Source organism: Nyctereutes procyonoides, unplaced genomic scaffold (assembly GCF_905146905.1).
Source record: "Nyctereutes procyonoides isolate TBG_1078 unplaced genomic scaffold, NYPRO_anot_genome, whole genome shotgun sequence".
NCBI lineage: Eukaryota > Metazoa > Chordata > Mammalia > Carnivora > Canidae > Nyctereutes > Nyctereutes procyonoides.
Window position 1 is genome coordinate 41676781 of NW_026575020.1, and position 21912 is coordinate 41698692.

Genomic DNA, 21912 nt, shown 5'->3' on the forward strand with positions numbered 1-21912 from the left:
ATTTTTCTGTATTGACAATACTTAGTGAATTTATGTATTTTTTGAGTCAAAACCAATTGTTTATTTTGCCAAGGTGAAAAGTAACTTCTACTTGTTTTAAAATTGGTGATTTTTAACATTCCTGCTTGTTTATAACTAGATTGCAGGTTCTGAGGTTGTTTTGCAAACTTCACTAATTACGAAAAATAATCATGTCCATCCTCTCCAGATACAGTTTCTTTGCTATGCTCTGTTCTGTAGAATGGCAACAAAAAGTCTTTTGAGAACCAAGACACCCTTTGAAGCTTGTTTATACCAAGGTACTGGTTTACTCTTCAGTGTTAAGTGTGCTGCAGTTAGCACAGGAGGACAGAGAATACTTGAATACTTAACTATTTCTTGGAACATTCATTACTCCTCTTTCCTTTTGATTAGACTTGTCACAAGATCTGCAGATTTCAAAGGTAGTCTGATGTCCTCTATCACAGCCTTTTAGTGAAAAGAAAATAAACAGCTATTGAGGCATGTTCAGGTGCTACTTTATGTTTGATTGTGATATAAAGGACTAGATTTCAGGTTGAGCTGTGCCAAATTACATACACACTTACTCCTTGATTTACTCATGGGAACAGTGATGTGAGTTGGAAAAGATGCCAGAGACCCAACTCCAGTTCTAGGGATAGCTCTGCTGATGTGTGGTCATAGACAAGTCATTTAGCATTTTTGTATATTTGTGCTTTCATATTTTAAAAGATTATAAGATATACCATTTATTACATTTTTTTACTACTTTTCAGTATTGTGAACATTGAATGTAATGCTGTATGAGAAAATATTTTGAAAAATTCATTTGAATTTCTCCTTTGTGCCAAGCATTGTTCTAGGTGTTGCAAAACAAAGAATAGGCAAAGATATCATGTCAGTGGTAAATCCTATGGAGAGATATAAACAGCTCAAAGAGGGGCTGGAAGAGGGGTTGCTATTTTCTATAGGATGATCAAGGATAGGCTCATGATAAGGACATTTGAGAAAACACCTAAAACATAAGAGAAGGATGTATATGCATATCTGTGGTAATAAATAGCAAATGTAAAGGCTCTGAGGAGGGGAAGCTGTGAATTGTTTGAGAAATAGCAAGGGTACTAGTGTGGACGGGACATAATCAGTGAAGAGGAAAGCAGTGGGGAATGAGGCCAAGAAGTTAAGAGGAATCAGATTATTTATTGATTTATAGGCCATTATATATGAAGTGTTTACTCAGACCGAAAGCCAATGGAAGATTTTGAGCAAAGAATGACATGACCTATCAGCATCCAAATTATGGAAAGATCTCAAATGTCCATCAACTGATGAATGGTCAAAGAAGATGTAGTATAGGGGCGCCTGAGTGGCCCAATTGGTTATGCATCTACCTTCAGTTCAGTTCATGATTGAGGGTCCTGGGATCGAGCTGCACATCTAGCTCCTGGCACAAAGAGAAGTCTGCTGCTTCCTCTCCCTCTGCCCCTCCCTTAGCTTGTGCGTTCTCTCTCTCTCTCTCTCTCTCTCTCTCTCTCTCTCAAATAAATAAAATCCCCCCCAAGAAAAAAATATGTGTATACATGTACAAACATTGGAATATTACTCAGCCATCAAAAAGAATGAAATCTTGCCATTTGCAATGATGTGGATGGAGCTAGAGTGTATTATGCTAAGCAAAATAAGTCAGAGAAAGATACCACATGATTTCATTCCTTTGTGGAATCTAAGAAACAAAACAGATGAACATAGGGGAAGGGAAAAAAAAAGAGTGGGAGGCAAACCATAAGAGATTCCTAACTATAGAGAAAAAACAGGGTTGCTGGAGGGGAGGTAGGTGAGGGATGGACTAAATGGGGGATGGACATAAAGGAGGGTACTTGTGATGAGCACTGAGTGTTATATGTAAATGATGAATCACTAAATTCTACTCTTGAAACTAATATTGCACTATGTTAACTAGAATTTAAATAAAAACTCAAAAAGAATGACATGTAATTTAAATTTTAAAGGGAATGCTCTGGATGCTGTTGTTCTAGGTAAAGAGAACAGGGTAAAGGTGAAAGATTTGGTGATGGATTCGATGTGGGGTGTGATGGGAAGATAACTGTCACAGATGACTTTTTGGCATAAGCTATTGGAGGACAGGGGTATAGTTGCCTTTTTATGAGTGAGGGAACACTGGAAGGAACAAAGTTTGTTTTTGTTTTTTTGGGGGACAGATCAGGAATTGGTCTAGGGCACATTTAAGATGTTTATTAGACATCCAGGTAGATATATTGATTGTATATTTGACTGTGAATCTGGAACTCACGGTGAAATAAATTTGGTGGTCCTTGAGGTGTTTAAAGTCTCAAGCCTGAGTGAGATTGCCAAGTGAGTACATGTACAGTGGTGAAGGGATTCAGTTTGAGGGCTGAGTTCTGAGGCATTCCAAGCATTTAGAGGCTCTGGAGATAAAAAGAATGGAGCGAGTGGAGTAATTTATGAAGGAGGAGGAGAACTAGGAGTACAGTTATAGTACTGGATGGAAGCCAAGGGAAGTAAAATGTTTTAAGTAGGGAGTTAGCTGTGTTACTTGTTGCTGAGAGACATCAGCTAAGGTGAGGACTGAGAATTGTTCACAGTATTTAAACACCATTGGAATCTTAGGGATCTTGGCAAGAGCTGTTCTAGTAGAGCATTGGGGTGAATTACAGAAATGAGAGGAGAGAAAATGGAAACCAAAAGTATAAACTCAAAGAATTATGCTCTAAAAGAGGGAACTAGAGGTCAAGGAAGTTATGCAAGAGAGAACCAAGGGCATGATTACTGGAGCCATATACTTGAGTAGGCAAAGGGAGATGGGATTTAGTAGGGTTTGAGTTGGGGGCTCTCCACTAAATAGGAATAGGAACAATTCATTGAGAACTGTCCACTAAATTGGAATAGGAACAATTCATTCATAGTAATAAGGAGGAAGAATATATGGGAAAAGATGCAGCAGTGTTATTTTGAATGAAATAGAAAGCAGGATGAGCAATCAATTGTGAGGATATGGGAGGGAGGTATAGGTGTTTGAAAAAAGATGTGAAATAATCGTTAAGAAAGTGAACTTTCTTTCTTCTTCTTCTTCTTCTTCTTTTTTTTTTTTTTTGGTAAGACTTCATTTATTTGAGAGAGAGCACACATGTGAGTGCACAGGGGGCAGAGGGAAAGGGACGAGCAGACCCCTCCCTGAGCAGGGAGCCCAACTGGGGCTGATCCAAAGACTGTGAGATTATGACCTGAGCTGAAGTCAGATTGTTTTATTTTTTTTAAGTGTATTTTCATTTATTTATTCGAGAGAGAGAGAGAGAGCGAGCAGAGACACAGGCAGAGGGAGAAGCAGGCTCCATGCAGGGAGCATGACGTGAGACTCAGTCTTGGGTCTCCAGGATCACGCCCTGGGCTGAAGGTGGTGCTAAACTGCTGAGCCAGCCGGGCTGCCCTGAAGTGAGATTGCTTAACCAACTGAGCCACCCAGGTGCTTCTGAATTTTTTTTTTTTTTTCTTCCAGTGGGGCTATGTGGACGTTGAAGGATGTTTGGCGTCCTGGGATACCAAATGCTAGGATTACTTACCTAGTCATTATGACAACCAAGAAACTCTGCCAACTCTGCCTCACATTTTCAAATCCCTCAGGGTTGCAGTACTGTTTGAGAACTATTGATTATTGGGCCTTTTGAGGGATAGATCATGAATTTAGAAAAAAGACCAATAAGCACAATTGTGTGCTTATCCCCCACCTCCCCCCAAGTCACATCCAGCTGCCCAGGGTTATTGGTGAGGCATAGCCAGGAGGGTTGGATTTAAGCAGAGTTGGAGTTTTGTCAGGAGGGGATAAATAACAAAAAGAGTTGTTGTGTGAATCAGTGACAAATGATGGATTTTGTACTTTCAGTCAAATAAAGATAGAAGTGAGGGTGTGGAAAGGGAGAAGGATTGTGAAAGGTGGTAGGATTAGGGGATTAGGAGCCTTGGTAGGGAGTGGGTATTGTCTAAAGTAGGAAGGAAGATGAGAATATTGGAGGAAGGAATATAAGGAATGGAGAGCCCAGAATCTTAGAAGCATCATCTCTGTGGTTACTGAAATTGCTAAGAAATATGCCAGGAGTAGGAATTGAATGTGTTTCGGTGAGCTAAGTAGTAAAGTCCTGAAGGAAAGGGAGAGGATTTGAGGGATTAATCCAAGATGGGTGAAATTAGTCAAATAACTAATGAAATTATTTAATAGAGTTTGTGTTTATGGAGGAAGAGTCAGAAATTCTTGTAAATTACTGTAATGATGACTGCCATGGAAATATATGGGAAGAGATGGTGACCTTTCAGATAGATTCTGTAGTTAGGTGCTCTCTAAGGAAAGCTAAATCTAGGGTTGAATTCAGATTTTTATTGAGCCTCTCCTGAGCGTAGGTCATTGTAGGAGGTGCTGTGGAGATAAGTTATTTCATTAAGAAACTTACGATAAAAATAACTGAAGCCAGGTATTAGGAGGTTGAAAAAATGCTGGATGGCTCAAGGAAGAAATGATATTGATCTCAAGTACGAGGTAAAGCTTCATGGAGAGGTAGATTTGAGATGGACAGTTGAGTAGAATAATGACAGATCATCATTGAGTAGAGGTTGCAGTCCAGGTAAGGGAAAGGTTGAATATAAAGTTAGGCAGTAGCACATTGCAGGATGTTCTGGGGAAGAGTCTTTATTCTCATTTTGGCTGGTACCGCAGTGGTGAGAGAAGACAGGGAAAGAATTACAGTAATGTTGTGTAAAGGAGGACCTTGGTGCCACACAGAGTGGATGAATGGAATGCTGGTTGCTTAGGTAATAATTAATCATGGAAGGTTTTAAAGGGGGAACTTGATGTTCTCAGGGTTTAGTTTCCTCCAAAGAAGGGCTGGGGTAGGGAGAAAATAATGTAGGAGAGGTAGGTTCCGGTAAATGGTAAAACATGGCAAAACTAGACACTGTAGTGTATAGATTTTGTAATATAGGTATCTTTGATTTAGAAATATCCTTTGTGGGCAGCCCCGGTGGCGCAGCGGTTTAGCGCCGCCTGCAGCCCAGGGTTTGATCCTGAGGACCCTGGATCGAGTCCCACATCAGGCTCCCTGCATGGAGCTTGCTTCTCCCTCTGCCTGCCTGCCTCTCTCTCTCTCTCTCTCTCTCTCTCTCTCTCTCTCTCTCTCTGTGTGTGTGTCTCTATGAATAAATAAATAAAATCATTAAAAAAAAAGTAGAAATATCCTTTGTAGTAAAGCAAGGAGCAAAACTCAGGATTTCCATTCTCATGGTATATGAGAATATACCTTTTCTTGTTTTTTGTTTTTGATTTTTTTTCCCTTGTTTTTAATTCAAGGTGCTTGCCTTATTTATAAGTTTTCTATACTTGGCCTTCAGAACAACATAGTCTTATTTTCCTCCTACTTCTTAGGCCACCACTTCTCTGACTGTAGTCTGCTTTATCCCATTCAGTGGTATACCTACTCCCTCGGTGATCTTGTGGCTTTATATGCTACCTTTATACTGAAAAGTACCAAGTGTATATCCTAATCTGGACCTCTCTTCTAAAGTAACTATAGTTTCATATCCAGTTGCCCACTTAATATATCTAATTCCAGTATCTGGAATTCAGCATGTACAAAGCTGAATTCCTAATCTTAATCCCCAAACCAGCTCTCCTTTCACCTTTCCTAACTCATCTGCTCAGGCCAAAAACCTTGAAGTTAATCCCAATGTTTCCAATTTACTCACACTCACATGTCCATTTTGTTAGGAAGTCCTGTCATCTTTCCTTTCAGGATATATATACTAAACCTCCCCGTGGTCTCCTTTCTTCATTTTTGCCTTCTCTATTAAGTATTTCAACATGGCAGTCATAGTGACATTTTAAAAACATGAATCTGGTATTATTACTCTGCTCAGAACCCTGTAAGGGTTCCCCATCTTACTTTTAGTGAAAGCCACAGTCCTTAAAATGACTAGAAGGACCCCCTGTATTAGAAGCTGACAGACTATGGTTCGTGGACTAAATTTGGCCCACTGCCTTTTTTTATATGACCTGCAGGCTAAGAATGGTTTTTACATTTTAAAATGGTTTAAAAAAAGGGGGATTTTGTGATGTGAACATTATATGAAATCAAGAGTTCTATGCCCGTAAGTAGATTTTTTGGAACACAGCCATTTGTTCACATCTTGTCTATGGCTACATTTGTTGTTCACATCTTGTCTATGGCTACATTTGTACTATAAAGGCAGAGTTAAATAGTAAAGACCTCATGGCTCAAAAAGCCTAAGCTATTTAATATTTAGTCCTTTAAAGAAAAAATTTACCAACCTCTGTCCTTAGTGATCTGGTCCCTCACTGTCACCCCTCTGTCCTCGCTGCCCTTTTCTCCCTTTACTCATCCTTCTCTAGCCATTCAAGTTCTTTGCTTGGGTGTCACCTTCTCAGTAAAGGCTGACCATCTCTGTAAAGTTGTCTTCCTCTCTGAATGCTGCCTTAGTGTACTTTCATGGCCCCTCTTCTTTCTTTTCCCTACCACTTCACACCTTCTAACACACTATCTAATTTACTTATTTTTGCATTTATGGCTTCGTTATTTTTCCCTCTCTGCTTTTAAATGACAAAGATGGAGATTTTTGTCTTTCATCTTCACTGATGCATCCTAGTGCCTAGAATAGTGGCTGGCATATTATAGGTGCTCAAAAATCACCAAAGTGGATGTATAGATGGCAAATAAGCATATGAAAAGATACTCAACATTATATGTCATCAGGGAATTCCAAATTAGGCAACAATGAGATACCACTATACATCTATTAGAATGGCTCAAGTCCAAAACTTTGACACTGCTAAATACTGATGAGGATGTGGAACAACAGGGGCTCTCATTTATTGCTGATGGCAGTGTGAAATGGTACAGCCATGCTGCATGGAGAGTCTAGAAGTTTCTTTTCTTTTTTAAAGGATTTTATTCATTTGAGAGAGCAAGTGCGCAAGTGGGGATGAATGGGAGGAGGGAGAGGAGAAGCAGACTCTGCTGAGCAGGGAGTCTGGTGCAGTGCCTGATCCCAGGATGCCTAGACCATGGCCTGAGCTGAAGGCAGATGCTCAACTGACTGAGCCACCCAGGCACCCCTGGAAGTTTCTTATAAGGGTAAATTAAAAATTGTCTTACCATGGTCCCATTATCATGCTCCTTGGTATATACCCAAACGGGTTGAAAACCTATATCCACACAAAAACCTGCACACAAATGTTTATAAGCACACAAATTACTAAAACTTGGAAGCAACCAAGATGTCTTAAAGTAAGTAAATGAACTGTGGTGCATCCAGAATACCGTTCAGCAATAAAAAGAATTGTCAATGGAGGAATCATAAATGCATATTGCTAAATGAAAAAGGCCGATCTGAAAAGACTATATACCATATAATTTTAACTATATGCCATTTGGAAGAGGGAGGGTTGACTAGGTGGAGCTTGGGATTTTTAGGGCAGTAAAACTGTCCTGCATGATTCTGTAATGGTGGATGCATGTCATTATACATTTGTCACAAGTTATAGAATGTACAACACAGAGAGAACCCTAATGTAAACTGCGGACTTTAGTTAAGAATACTGTATAAATGGGGCTCCTGTGTGGCTCAGTCAGTTAAGTGTCTGTTTTTGGTTTAGGTCATGATCCCAGGGTCCTGGGATGAAGCCTCATGTTGGGCTCCCTCCTCAGCAGGAGTCTGCCTCTCCCTCTCCTTCCCCCCGTGCCCACTCATGTTCTCTCTCTCATAAATAAATACATAAAAAAATAAATTAAAAAAAATAAATAAAATCTTTAAAAAAATATTATCATATAAACATTGGTTGTTCATCAGTTGTAACAATGGTACCACACTAATGTAAGATGTGAATAGTAGGAGAAACTGTGTATGGCAGGGAGAAGAGGTATATGGGATTTTCTCTACTTTCCACTCAGTTTTTCTATAAACAAAAAACTCTTAAAAGAAACCATTAATTGAAAAAGCAGTATTTGATTTAAAAAAAGTGATGCATGTTCACACACATGCCTATACATATACATTCTACCTGCTGCATAAAGCTACTCTCATTTATTAAAAAGTAGAGCACACCTAATATTTTTCTAGACTCTGGTTTTAAAGTTACACATATCTGATATATAAATAACACATTTTGTTTGATATTTGAGGATTTTATTCCCCTACTGAAGCCATTTATTGAGTGTGTGCTATTTGGCAGATACTTTTAGGTATTTTTCATTTAGTTTGAAGTAGCTTCTATTTACCCCATTGCACAGGTAAAAAAGCTCTGACTGAGAGCTTTGTGAAGTGGCAAGGCTAATTCTTGAATCTAGGCCTGTTTGGCTCTAAAGCCTGTGTACTGTACAGCCTTTGTAATTCACATAGACATATTTTTTGAAATTGCTAAAGTTTATCCCTTAATGTAAGTGTAAGTGCCTTGAGAGCAAAAATATCATTGAAAAAGGTTGTCTAGGTTTGAATCTTGGCTTTACTGTACTGTACTTTTGCCTTGTGTTTTTAATTAGGTTATATTACCTTTTTATGCTCTAGTTTCCTTATGTGTGAATGGAGATAGTAGTTGAAATTGTTGTGAGGATTAAATAAGTCAATGTATGAAAAGCTCTTAGAATAGTGCCTGCTATAGAATATGAGTTACATAAATGTTACCTATTAATTAGTAGTGGAATATTTCCTCATTTCATAGATAAAAGAAACTGAAACCCAAAGAAACTGATTTTCTGAGTCATAACTTTCTAAAGTCACATAGCTATTAATGGCAAAGTTGAAATTTTTTTTATTTCAAGGCCAGAATTTTGTCCACTGTTAACAGTTTTTTTTAAAGAGAAACTCTTTAAAAATGTGTTGTAGTTTCTCCCTATTACCTTATAGTCTACCAAATATAATTTAAATTTTTCTTTTTTCCTCAGTCAGGTTGATACAGAAAGGAAAAAGCATTGGGCTGTGATTTAGGTTCTGGATCAGGAGGCCTGTGTCCCTGATTAGTTGTATGACTTTAATATCTCTTTATTTTTTTTTTTCTTTTTTTTTTAATATTTTTTATTTATTTATTTTTATTTATTTATGACAATCACACAGATAGAGAGAGAGAGGCAGAGACACAGGCAGAGGGAGAAGCAGGCTCCATGCACCGGGAGCCTGACGTGGGATTCGATCCCGGGTCTCCAGGATCGCGCCCTGGGCCAAAGGCAGGCGCTAAACCGCTGCGCCACCCAGGGATCCCTAATATCTCTTTAGTAGTTCATTTGTAGCAGGTAGGTAAACTGGGTGGAGTTGGGCCAGACGATTTCTGAGTTGCTTTTATAGCACCAACAATATAATTTTGAGATATATACTGCTTTTGTCGCGGATTATTGCACTATACTGTAATACCCTAAAAAGTTCCCAGAGCTGTTTGATGAATGTGTAAGGTGGTTACTCTCTGTGCTAAATGATTGAAGAATGCTGTATCTTGCTTGTTATTGGTGATCCATAATTTCTCCACTACATTAGCTTTTTCTTAGCATTCTTCCCTGCTTTCAGTCTACTTTCTTAATATGGTAGAATTTTTGACTTTATCTTTTTACAGAATAAAGGATTTGAACTTTGCTGTCAGTTCTCAGTTGAACACATAGCAATCTTTTTTGGCTGCTGGATTCATAGCTTAAATGCTGAATGGTTGAATCTGCTAGATTGGTGAAGTAGGGTTGGGAATGGGAAATGCCGAAGACTTCTTTATGTAGTCTTTACACAGGATCTCTGAGATGTATCTTGCCATCAGATCTTGTTTTAGATTGTTTCTTAACTTTGTTGTATGAAAAGACCCTTTGAATTGGCAGCATGTGTATGTTCCCTCCCTACCTTTGTGTGATAGGTATGATAAATTAAGTCCAGTTGATTAGTTCAGTTACATGACTTTTTTTTTTTATTTATGATAGGCACACAGTGAGAGAGAGAGAGGCAGAGACACAGGCAGAGGGAGAAGCAGGCTCCATGCACCGGGAGCCCGACGTGGGATTCGATCCAGGGTCTCCAGGATCGCGCCCTGGGCCAAAGGCAGGCGCCAAACCGCTGCGCCACCCAGGGATCCCTACATGACTTTTTTTAAGTGAAGTTTCAGTAGCTTATTTCAGGTGGATTTTGTAGAGTCAGGGAAGTTGGTTACAGGATAGATATGAATAGTTTTGCGTGTGGGTCACAGTATCATTTGTGTGTTTGTTTTTTCATGTGTAGTAATTGGGAAGTGTTAAATGTAACTTTACTGGTTTCAAAACCTCAAAACTGATAAATTTTTTTTTTGTTTTAGATTTGTTTATTAGAGAGAGAGAGAGAGAAGAAAAAGAGAGAGAGAGAGAGAGAGAGAGCGAGCACGTGAGCAGGTGAGCCAGGAGGGAGGAGGGACAGAGGTAGAGGGAGAGAGAGTTTTATGTAGACTCTGTGCTGAGCATAGAGCGTGATATGGGGCTTGCTCTCAGGACCCTGAGATCACGACCTTGATGGAAACCAAGAGTCAGATGCTTAACCAGCTATGCCACCAAGCACCCCAAGGATTTTTTTCTTTAAGAGAGCAGCTGATAGTATTAGGAAACTGTTACAGACAAAAGCGGGGGGGGGGGGGTTTCCTTGTTTAAATGAAATTTAAAGGAAAGATAATTGAGATGAAGAGGAAGCTATTTTTGGTGAGTTTATATATTCTGTGGTGATATCCATGTAGCTAAGCATGTTTGATGGTTGCTCTCTAGTTTTTTGTTTTGTTTTTTTTGTTTTTCTTTAACATCTTGGCTTATAATCTTGTAAGGATTTCATCAGTGCTTAGAAGAGTTTACTTTTACTCTATATGGAATAAAATCTCATAAAGATGGAGCAAAGGGGTAATAGAATAGTGATTCGGCCTCTTGGCAGAAATACACAGTGGGATTTTGTGAGAGTCATCCACGGGTAATGCAGTCAGGTTCTAGTGAATATTCAGGAGTTTGTCAGAACAGCACATATAGGTTGAAGTCAGGAGGCAGAGTCTAATCAAGAGTTAGGGGAACAGAGCAGAAAAGCATTCTGAATTTTAGGCCTAAAAATGATTAAAGAAGGAACATTGTGCCAGTGTGTACCGGTGGTATCAAATGGAAAAGCTTCATGGTTTCAAACAATGATGGTGGTGTATTTTCTGGTATATTAACTACTTTTTGGATAGGTCTGGCTAATGCTAGTTTCTAATTGAAAAGCTACATCGTTAATTGCAGTGTGTTGCCATCAGTAGTAGTATTACTTTTTCAGGTAGTACTACTTTACTGAATCTGTGTCTCTTTATCTCATTGAGTACAAGTCAGCCAGCTGCCACATTGTGGCTTACCCAGGAGGCTTACTTATTTGGCCATTTACTTAGTCCTTTGGCCCCAGGCCCTCAAAAGATATGCTAGCTTTTTGTTTGAAATGAGGTCACTTTATAACGATTATTTCCTTTTGGTCAATAACATGTATGGGCTCCAAATTTCAGATATAAAACTAACTGTAAATAAGCATTTCTGAAAAGTTGTTTTTCTTTTTCTTTTGCAGGTGTATTCCAGAGAATAAGTCTTCAAACATCTTTGCCATATTGACTCTGAGTTGTCAGAGGACTCAGGCTTATGAGGAGGTACTGTCACACAAAACAGTGTCTAGTGAAGACGACAAGAAAGTGGGGAAGGGATTGGAAAAAGAAGCTAAAACACTATAGAAAACCATGGTAGGTATTATCTATATTTCCATAATTTCATTGTAAAATTGCAGTAGTTAAAATTGGAAATGTTAATAGTGAGGGCAAGTGAAAAACAATGGTGTTAATTTTTGGCTCTAGTGCATCAGATAAAGATGGCACTCTACTATTTAAGCAAAGCCAAGGAGTTCAGATTTATTATGAGCCCTTTAAACCACAAGAGGGAGCCCCATGAGCCTTGAGGCCATATATTATTAAATACAAAGGAGGAAAGGCTCATAAGTAAATTTTCTGGTAATACTGACATTAGCAAACTGATAATAAGGATGGCTTAGGTGACCTTGAAATTATGTAATTTTTCTCTAGTCTTCTACCTGAAGTTCAATTTTTTCCAATGGAAATGAGAAATCTTGAACCAATCCTTTAATGAGTGATATGAATGGTGTAAGAATTTATGAAATATTTGAGTATTAAACTCAAAAAGTTACCTTTTTTCCATGTTTTCAAAATAATAGGGTCAAATGTTGAGTGTATTGGGAGCACTGAACCTAACCTCAGGGAAATCTTGCTTTTTTTTTTGTGGAAAGTTCATACTCAAATTGGATGAGATATTAGATGAGATCATAATCTATGGTGCCTAGTGTTTGCGTTGGTAAAAATATGTTGATTTTTTTTTCTTCTAGTATTTTGGCTCTGGAGGATGTTGTGTGAATTTTTTCCCTAAGTATAAGTGAGAAAAGGCTTAAAAAAAGATGTTATAAGTGGGAGAAAAAGCACAAAAATATTAATCATCAGTATGTTTGAAATATGTTGTTTAGTAAGTCTGATGATATTTCTTTAAGTGTTAGTTGATTTTTTAAAAAAAATTTGTTCTATGGATTATAACTTAGTTGACTTGCTCTTTAGAGAAGAAATTCTCCAAATATTTTAGTTCTGGATGGTGGGAAAAAATGTTAATTAACTTGGGATTTTCTCTGTCATTTAGTTTTAGGTGAGGTGTAAGAAAGTATACCGTGTCTTGTGTTTTCCTTAAATATGAATTAGGTGCCTCTTCAGCTTATATTTATTATAAATAGTCTTGATTTTCTTAAAATTTAAATGCTTTTTAATCTGTCATAGTCGATAAAAATTCCTTTCCTAGTTTATTTATTTTAAATTTAGTTTAGACTTTCTGGTGTTTACATAATTTTGTGTTTACATAATTCAGTTGGTGGGTGTTTTCCAATTTCCACTATTGCTTTATGGCTTAGATCTTATATTTGAATGATAACTATCTGTTTCTACATAGTTCTTTCCTATTTAGTTTTTTATATCTTGAAACAAATCCATTTTGACTCCCCAAGTTTTTCTTCTTTTTTTGATAATACTGCTTATTCTTCCTTTCACCATTGTTTCATGATGCTTGTCGTGTCACAAACAGTAGGGTCTTGGATTTAACATTTTTGGATTTAACATTGGCAATCCATATTTGTGAGAGAAACACCAAAGGTTTGTGGTATATAGCAGTATATAATTTTGTTAAGATGAAGCCAGTGTGCAGGACCGAGTAATTTAGCTAAGTAACTTAGTAATTCACCATAAAACTAAATGACAGAGAATATCCAAAATTAGCATGTTTCCTTCACCATCTAGAACTAAAAAATTAGTTAATTTCTTCTTCTGCAAGTCAAAAAATTTTTTAAAAAAGATTTATTTATTTATTCATGAGAAACGCAGAGAGAGTCAGAGACACAGGCAGAGGGAGAAGCAGGCTCTCCATAGAGTCTGATGTGGGACTTGATCCCGGTATCCGGGATCATGCCCTGAGCCAAAGGCAGACGCTCAACCACTGAGCCCACCCAGGCGTCCCAAGTCAAATAATTTGATAATTAATCTCTAGAACAGCCTGGCATCTCCAATTTGTTTTCTCAAATTTTGTTTTCTTGTTGCTTATTTTGAGATATGTGAGTAAATCTCAAGAAGTGATTTAAAGAGTTTGTTTCTTTGTGGCAAAAGACTCCAGTTAGAAAACTGGTTGTGGACTGTGAGCAAGGAAGAAATCTAGAAAGAAATGGCTTTTATCTAGAAAAAAGGAAAGCTTTGTGATTGACTTTTTAGTCCTTTTATTCCATAATAATTGATGGTTTCAAAAAACCACTTACCTTTTTAGTTATGGTTTGTTTCATTTTATAGGGGACAGTAGTACAGTACCAAATTAGTATGATTTTTAAACACCAATATTCAAACAAAAACAACAAAAGAGACAGGACTGATAAGCAATTGAGACTATTTTAAGTCACAGAGAGATAGAGAGAGGCAGAGACACAGGCAGAGGGAGAAGCAGGCTCCATGCACTGGGAGCCTGATGTGGGACTTGATCCCGGGTCTCCAGGATCGTGCCCTGGGCCAAAGGCAGGCGCCAAACCGCTGCGCCACCCAGGGATCCCTATAGCCAGCTTTTAAAGGGAATACTTTGGGCCTCATGGAAACTCACCAAGTTATCCCTGTTCATTTTGCAGTGTACTGGTATAAGTGTCTTCATGGTATTTGTAAATTTGGAAATATTCAAAAGTTTTTGGAAGTGTGACTCATGAGAGTGAAGGGTCTACTCTATTAAATTTTCATGAAATTCATTCTATTTCTAGACTTTAATCTGCTCCACTGATTTCTGGGCCAGCGTGTCATTTTAATTATTGCTTTTTAAATTTTTGATATTTTGTTTTGGTTTAATGGTACCATTCATCCATCTTTGTAGAATATTTCTTGGTACTTTCATTGATTTGTTTTTTTTCCTCCAAATGAGGTTTAAAATGATTTTTGTTGAGTATTAAGTAAAACTATCTTGAGGGGATTTTGATTGACAATGTAATACATTTGTAAATTACTTTGGGAAGTTTATTCTTTTGTAGTATGTATTTTCCCCATTTTGGAGTTTGAAATGCCTCCTGCTAATCTATTTTAAAAATTAAGGCCTTGCATTAAAGTTTTGAATACCAAATAGTAAATAGAATTCTAATATGATCCATAGTTTTTTTTTTTTAAGATTTTATTTATTTATTCATGAGAGATATAGAGAGCGGTAGAGACATAGTGGAGGGAGAAGCAGGCTCCCTTCAAGGAGCTGATGTGGGACTCAATCCTAGGACCCCCGGATCACGCCCTGAGCCGAAGGCAGATGCTCAACTGCTGAACCACTCAGGCGTCTTGATCCACAGTTTAGAATTTCTATAGTGTTAACACATACCTTTGTATTTTACATTATTACTGTATTATGACATCTCAGTTTTTCAAGGTGCAAGTCTTCAGCAGTTTGGAAAGGAGTGATTGGGTATCATGAGTCACCATCATGCATTCCTAGAGACTTTGTTAAAGCTAGGTATGTTTTTCTCACAGACGATATGTAATACAGATGATCATCTTTGAAGTCTCTAACTCGATTCAGCTAAAAGGTAGCATGAACATGATGCTGAGGGTGACTTGGATGAATCTTACCAAAACATGAATGAAAGATCTCTAATTTTCTGGTTTGGAGTTCAGTAGAATGAGGTTTTACTTTCATTCCTATACAATTTTTTACATTTTTTAAATTTTCTCAACATTAACCGTTTCATGATGGCTTGACAATTAATGCTATGAATTGACTTAAATATATTTATATATCATACTTTTCAGGTAGCATTACTTTTATTGTTTTCTTTCTTCTGACAGAGATCTATTAGATCTTTTGCCAATGATGATCGCCACGTTATGGTGAAACATTCAACAATCTATCCATCTCCAGAGGAACTTGAAGCTGTTCAGAATATGGTGTCTACTGTTGAATGTGCCCTTAAACATGTCTCAGATTGGCTGGATGAAACAAATAAAGGCACAAAAACAGAGGGTGAGATAGAAGTGAAGAAGGATGAGGCTGTAGATGCCTATTCCAAGTGAGTGTGGCCTGACCTTTGTGATGCTTTACTGCAGTGCTCAGAAAAAGCTCAGAGTCCTATCCCACTAGGTTTTATTTGGTATATGATATTCTTTAGGTTTTCTCATTTATATGAGTATAAACAAGGAAGTAAATGTTTGTGGAATTTTTCCAAGTTACATTTGAAAGGAAAGCAAGAAAGAAGTAATGATTAGACCAGGAAAAGAAGATGGATTTGTTCAGGATGCCTTTTAAGAATGCACCAAGCCCTTTAGAATTGTAATTTTTTGAAGATTATGAAATGTCACCTTTTTCATGTGTTGGTTCACCTCCTAAATTCAGAAATAAATAGTAGGTCTCTGGGGAAATAATAAAATGTTATTTTTTTTAAAGGCATTTAAAAAATCCTGGTGGAGAAGAAAGAATATAGGAAAATGTGTTCTAAATGTATTTTGACCACATCCACCTTGTTGATTCCCAGGATTCAGCACAGTGTCTGGCATTTAGTAAATGCTCTTTGGATATTTGTGGAATGAATGAAAGATTAACAGGAGTCAGACCCTTCAGCAATTATAGCAGAGTATTCTCAGTGATGTAACAATAATAAGAGATGAGTGAGATGAAGCTACATGAAAACTGGAGTCAGATCATGAAACTGTATGTCATACTAAGCTTACTGTTTTGAGCAATGTTACTAAAATTGGGATAAGTCTGACTTACTTTGAAAAAGCAGCTCATTTGATTTTACTGTATTTATAGGATTAAGAGCATTTCTTTGGCTGCAACTTATAAATTATAGATAGAGGTTATAGGATTTTTTTCTTCAACTTTTGATTTTAAATGTGATAAATAGATAATAATGGGAAAGTATTGATACATTGATTTTCTTCATGAAAGATAGTGTAACCTTTTCATCTTCAGATGCAAGATAACTGGTATCAGTTTTCAGCTGAAGAACCTAATTCTTTGATTTTGTTAACTGTTTATAGGTAATATCTACACTGTGTATATTACCTTGTCAGCTTGAAGGTTCTTGGCAGTAATTCAGTTTTTCTTGCGTATGATGGCTTTAAAATAGATACTGCCAAATTTTGAGGTTTATGTTAATTGGTAGTAGTATTCAGTAGCCTAGCGCTGTATATCCCAAACCCTGTGCAAGTTAAATAGTCCTGCACTCCATATTTACATTGTACTTTGGAATGTGTTTATGCCCTTTCAAAAACTTTCTAAAAATTTTTGATAAAAATATGTGTAACATAAAATTTACCTCTTTTAAGGGGAGTTTCATTTATTTCTGGAATTCAGGCCTTTTTAATACTTCTGTTGTTTGTTTTTAAGGCTGCACAGACTTTTGAAAAGTCTTCAGCAGACATTTGCTTAACTGGATCAAGTCACTGTGTTTCAAAGGTTTTTAAACCTTAACGTGCTCACACTTTCATTTGGACTTGTGAATGTAGCTCTGTGTGTACGGGTTCTCTAGACTGTCTTTGTGAACAGTCCCAGATTGAGCGCTTGTCTTGATTCTTCACATGTGTTGGAACTCAAGGAGTGCAGAATGTTTAGGTCCTTATTTTGTATAAAACAGAGGCAGGCACATCTTCTAAGAACAGAGCTGTTTCCCAGTAAAAGACATGGATCGAGCTCCTGATATATGCTCAGTTCTACAGAGAGCACCAGGCTGGGTGAGGGCTAGCTTCTGTCTGTTTGTTTATTTGTTTGTTTGTTTATTTATTTATTTATTTTAAAGATTTTATTTATTTATTCATGAGAATACACAGAGAGGAGAGAGAGAGGCAGAGACACAGGCAGAGGGAAAAGCAGCCTCCATGCAGGGAGCCCGACATGGGATTCGTTCCTAGGTCTCCAGGATCAGGCCCTGGGCTGTAGGCAGCGCTAAACCACTGAGCCACTGGGGCTGCCCCTAGCTTCTGTTTATTAGGCACTTTCTGTTAATAGCCAGGCACTGTTAGGCAGCTTTTACCTGTGTGTTATTTTACCTTTTTACAGACTGACTCAAAAGTCAAAAAAAAGTTCCCACTATTTGTAATATTAGGAATATTAGGGCTCTGTTCTTAATTTTAAGTAATTCCCTATGTTTTGGGTGTTTATGTGAGCTTTATAATACTTCCCATATACAAATTCATTATTCAAATTCAGGACTGAAGTAGGAGTTCTTTTCTCTGCTCAGTCATGCTGTCATCTCATAAGTATATCCTAATTATGACATAGAATTTAATAAACAAGTAATAATGGCTAGTTAATGATAGCTACCATTTATTGAATGCAAGTTACTGTAGCAGAGTATTTTTCACATTATCCTACAACAAGCCTTTTAGTCTTTGATTATTATTCCCCTCCTCTGCCCCCACTTTACCTGTGAAATTTCTACTGCTTCAAATTGGCATATGAAAAGAGTGACTCAGAAACATTAACAAACTTTAACTTGCTTGAGGTCATTGAGTTAGTATGTGTGGTGGACCAGGATTCATATTCATCTTTTGGACTCCAGACCCAATTTTCTTAGCATCTTTGCCTCTTTTCTGTGAATAAATGTGAAAGTATAGAGCAGGGAGAGGTTATATGCCGGTTCTGGGGATCAGAAAAAACTTTATGAAGGAAGTAGCATGTGCAGTAGGCTCAGAGGATGGGTAGGCTTTTGGCAGACAGTTGAAAGTGAAAGAAAATAAATTTCATCAAAGTTTTAGGTGTGAGAAAGCATAGGGACCATTTAGGGATTAATAGTTATTGTTTAGGGATTTGTGAGCTATTAAATGTATGCTAGGATCTGGGCTAAGTTCATTACTTACATTAAATTACATAATATTCTTAGAACCATTCTGTAAGAAAGGTAATTTTTCTTTTTTACAAATGAGAAAGTAAGCTCAAAAGAGCCCGGTAATTCGTAGTTTACCTAGTGTCACAGTAGTGAGTGGCAGAGCCAGAATTTGAACTACGAAGCCATGTTGTCTTCTCAGTTGCCTCCCAGTATGCTGAGTGCCTGAGTATTCAGTGGGATAGCAGGAAAGTAATAGGCAAAATGCTGTCCATGCAGTGCTTTTGGAAGATTATTCTGGTAGTGGTGGTGTACAGTATGGATTGGAGATGACAGAAGTTAGTCATTAAAGCCAGTGGAGAAATGGTTGTTGAGGTAGTCTAGGTGAGAGGTAATAATAAGAGCCTGAACAGAAACTAGTTTGAAGGCATTTGTTTGAGGTTGATCGTGGAGGGAGAATTTATCAACTATTAGTGGATTTGGGAGAATGAAATGAGAGGACAGGGATATAGAAGGAGGAATCCAAGGCGATGGGCTCTCTTCTTAATATCAAATAATTTTCTGTTTGGGTCACTTGCTTCAAAACCCTTTTTTCTTTCTGTCTATACTTGTACCACCCTTCTAGTTTTTCATTGATTTAATGTTATTGAATCTCTAAGGTGTGCCAACACTTAACCAGTGGCTGGATTATTTATAACTTCCTGTCTTGTTTCTACTGCCACAATATTTCTCTCCCTAATCCTTTGTCTATCTAGTTCATTCTCCACCCTGCTGATTCTTTGCCCCAGCTAGAATGACCTTTTTTTTTTTTTTTTAACCGTATCAAGACTGCTGAAGTCAGACTCTGATGTTGCCTTGCTTGACCTCTCTAATTTTGACCTCTCCCTTTTCCTGAATTTGGGAAGCCACCATAATAATGTAAAGAACCAGAGCACTGTGATCATAGCAACTTCAGTTTGAATCTAGGCTTTGTGTTTTACTCTGTGAACTTGAACGATTAATTAGCTTTTCTGAGATTCACATTCCTTGACTTTTAAATGCAAGCTTTGTGAGGTTTAAATGAGAGTTTGTGGTCTGCAGTTCTCAGCTGTTACTTTCTCTTCCCTTTTTAAGCAGGTTGCTTTTTGTACTTTCCTGCAGTGTGAGCCTCTGGAGGTGGAGATATTGGATCTCCTTTAGTATACTTTCTGTATTCAGACACTTGCTTAGTTGTGGAGTGACGGCTAAGATCAGTTACATTTTCACTTGTGATGAGGGAAATGAACCGATAAGAAATTTGTAGTGTTAATCAAGAGTAGATGTTAATATTTTTATGCACCATTCATGACTTGATGTTCTTTGAATGTTTGTTTTTTTAGCCACAACTGTATTTGGAATGCATATGCTGGCAGATTATCTTTGGTCTTTTCCTTCTTTCCTCTGCTCTTTAGTTTTATCACATTGTTCTGCTTTCCCCGTAAACTTTTGTGGATTCCTGGAATGATACAGTTAGAAGGGATGAGCTAAGGCTCATGAAGCTGATAGCTGTTTTGTAGTTACGCGTACTGAGCCAACAGACACCAGTGAGTAGAGTTCAGGTCTTTTAGATTTCTACCCTTGATGCTCTCTTTCCGTATACTTTGGTATTCAGGTTTCTCACGAATTCCTTAGTTACTAATAATCAGATAAAAGGGAGAAGTTTAAAAATATTTCAAAAAATGTTTAAGAGGATATAGTATGTATAGGCTTTCCTAATAAGCACTCTAGATGTAATAAAGAATTAAAAGATCTCCAGTGTGAAATATGCTCCCTATTGATTCTGTGGGGAAGATAGATACTTTTATTAGTCTTAAATCTGAGACTCAGTTTTTGATGTCTGGATTTATATACTCCTTATCAGTTCATGTGGCTATACAGGAAGCCAAGCAATGATTAAGCTATAGTTGGGAAATAGGTTGTAAAAGTAATCATTTAGACTTTTATTTTTAGGGATCAAGGTGGTCGGACATTGTGTGGTGTAATGAGGATTGGCCTGGTTGCAAAAGGCTTGCTGATTAAAGATGATATGGACTTGGAGCTGGTTTTAATGTGCAAAGACAAACCCACAGAGACCCTGTTAAATACAGTCAAAGATAATCTTCCTATTCAGATTCAGGTGAGTACAGTTTAATTGCACCTCTAGGAGAATTTGTAAAAAGGTGAAGATAGGTAGTGACCTTGATGAAATTAATAATAAGAAATTGGTAACAGTAAAGGGTAGGTGCAGACAAAGGGAATACTGCTGCTCGGGGTCAGTGACTCATCCGTCACATTTAAAGCAAACTTCTGATGATTAGTGTTCAGCATATATTTACTAGATTAAGATGCTCTTAAGGTACAGTCTTCAGGTATATTTTTGCTGAGAGGCTTCATGTTTTTCAGACTAGGTCTCTCAGTTTTATAATTCTCTAGGAAGGGTTGATATAATGCAGAAAAGATCAAAAGGACCCTAGGCAACTAGAGACTTTCATATGTTATAACTTAAAAATGAAAGCTTCCTTAATTCAGCAGTCACTCTTTCATGCTGTTAATGGAAAGTCTCTATTAATTCCTTGTTCCAAACCTTTTCCAATTGGATGCTTTTAGAAAATTTTGATGTTGGCATGCATTTTGGAGAATGCTGCGAAGGCGGAAGGCTCCTCAGGGCTGAAGATGGTGGATTGGTCTGGAGCTGTGGCCACCATAGCACCTGCTCTGCCAGTCTGCTCCAAGGGCAAGCTGCATCACTAATTGGGAAGCTGTGATCATTTTTCAGTTTCAGATGTGTTGTCTGTGGTGTAATCAGATTGTAGCTTTTTGATGACTTTATATCTGTTAGTCCTTATATTCATATCACATAAATAGATATCAGCCCTTAAAGGTCCCACAAAGTCCTTTGAATTGAATGCTCTCTTTTGTTTAGTTGGTTTCTTTTATTTGTATTTCTTCTAAAAAGGTTCTCTGCTCCCCCCGCCCCCAAGTAATATGAATTCTAAATTTGTTTTTATTAGCTTTGTTACTGGATACTTTTCTTTCATATTTACCAGTTGATCTTCAGAACCATCTTCCTGATTTTTTTTATCTACCATTCTTGACAATCAAATTTGTGTTACTTGTTGATACGTTTCCCTGTATTAATTTTTGGAGCACTATTTTTTCATTTTGCCTTAGACTTAAGTTACGGTTTTCTAAGTGACTGAACATTCATTGGTTTTTCCATTTTCAATTCTTATAAAGAAATGTTTTTGATCTTTCATAGGGTTAAATTGATTTCTTCTAAAAAATTATTTTAAGTTCTTTTGTTATGATTTGGGGAGGGAGAAGGGTGAGCAACATGGAGTACAATAATAGAGCTTTTTTTTTTTTTTTAAGAGAAGTGTTGGGAGTTGGGGGGCAGAGGGAGGGAGAGAATCTTAAGCAGTCTCTGTGCCCAGTATGGAGCCCGTCGTGGGGCACGATATGGGGCTTGATGCCACAACCCTGATACCATGACCAAAGCCGAAATCAAGAGTC

At 37.5% G+C, this 21912-nt stretch overlaps 1 protein-coding gene across 5 annotated transcripts in view; it reads left to right on the top strand.

Annotated features, from left to right (window-relative positions):
- The window catches only part of STRBP (spermatid perinuclear RNA binding protein), a 143325-nt gene that overhangs the window by 58160 nt on the left and 63253 nt on the right, over positions 1-21912 (top strand). For 4 of the 5 annotated variants that reach the window (XR_008663687.1, XR_008663688.1, XM_055319517.1 and 1 more), the window contains exons 2-4: positions 11602-11770; positions 15428-15648; positions 20371-20536. Coding sequence is in view for 3 of the 5 variants with exons in the window: in XM_055319517.1 (XP_055175492.1) it covers positions 11768-11770; positions 15428-15648; positions 20371-20536 (390 nt within the window). In the remaining 2 variants the exon portion in view is untranslated. Of the gene's footprint in view, positions 1-10357; positions 10431-11601; positions 11771-15427; positions 15649-20370; positions 20537-21912 lie in introns of all 5 variants that reach the window. The other variant, XM_055319508.1, reaches the window with a different exon arrangement.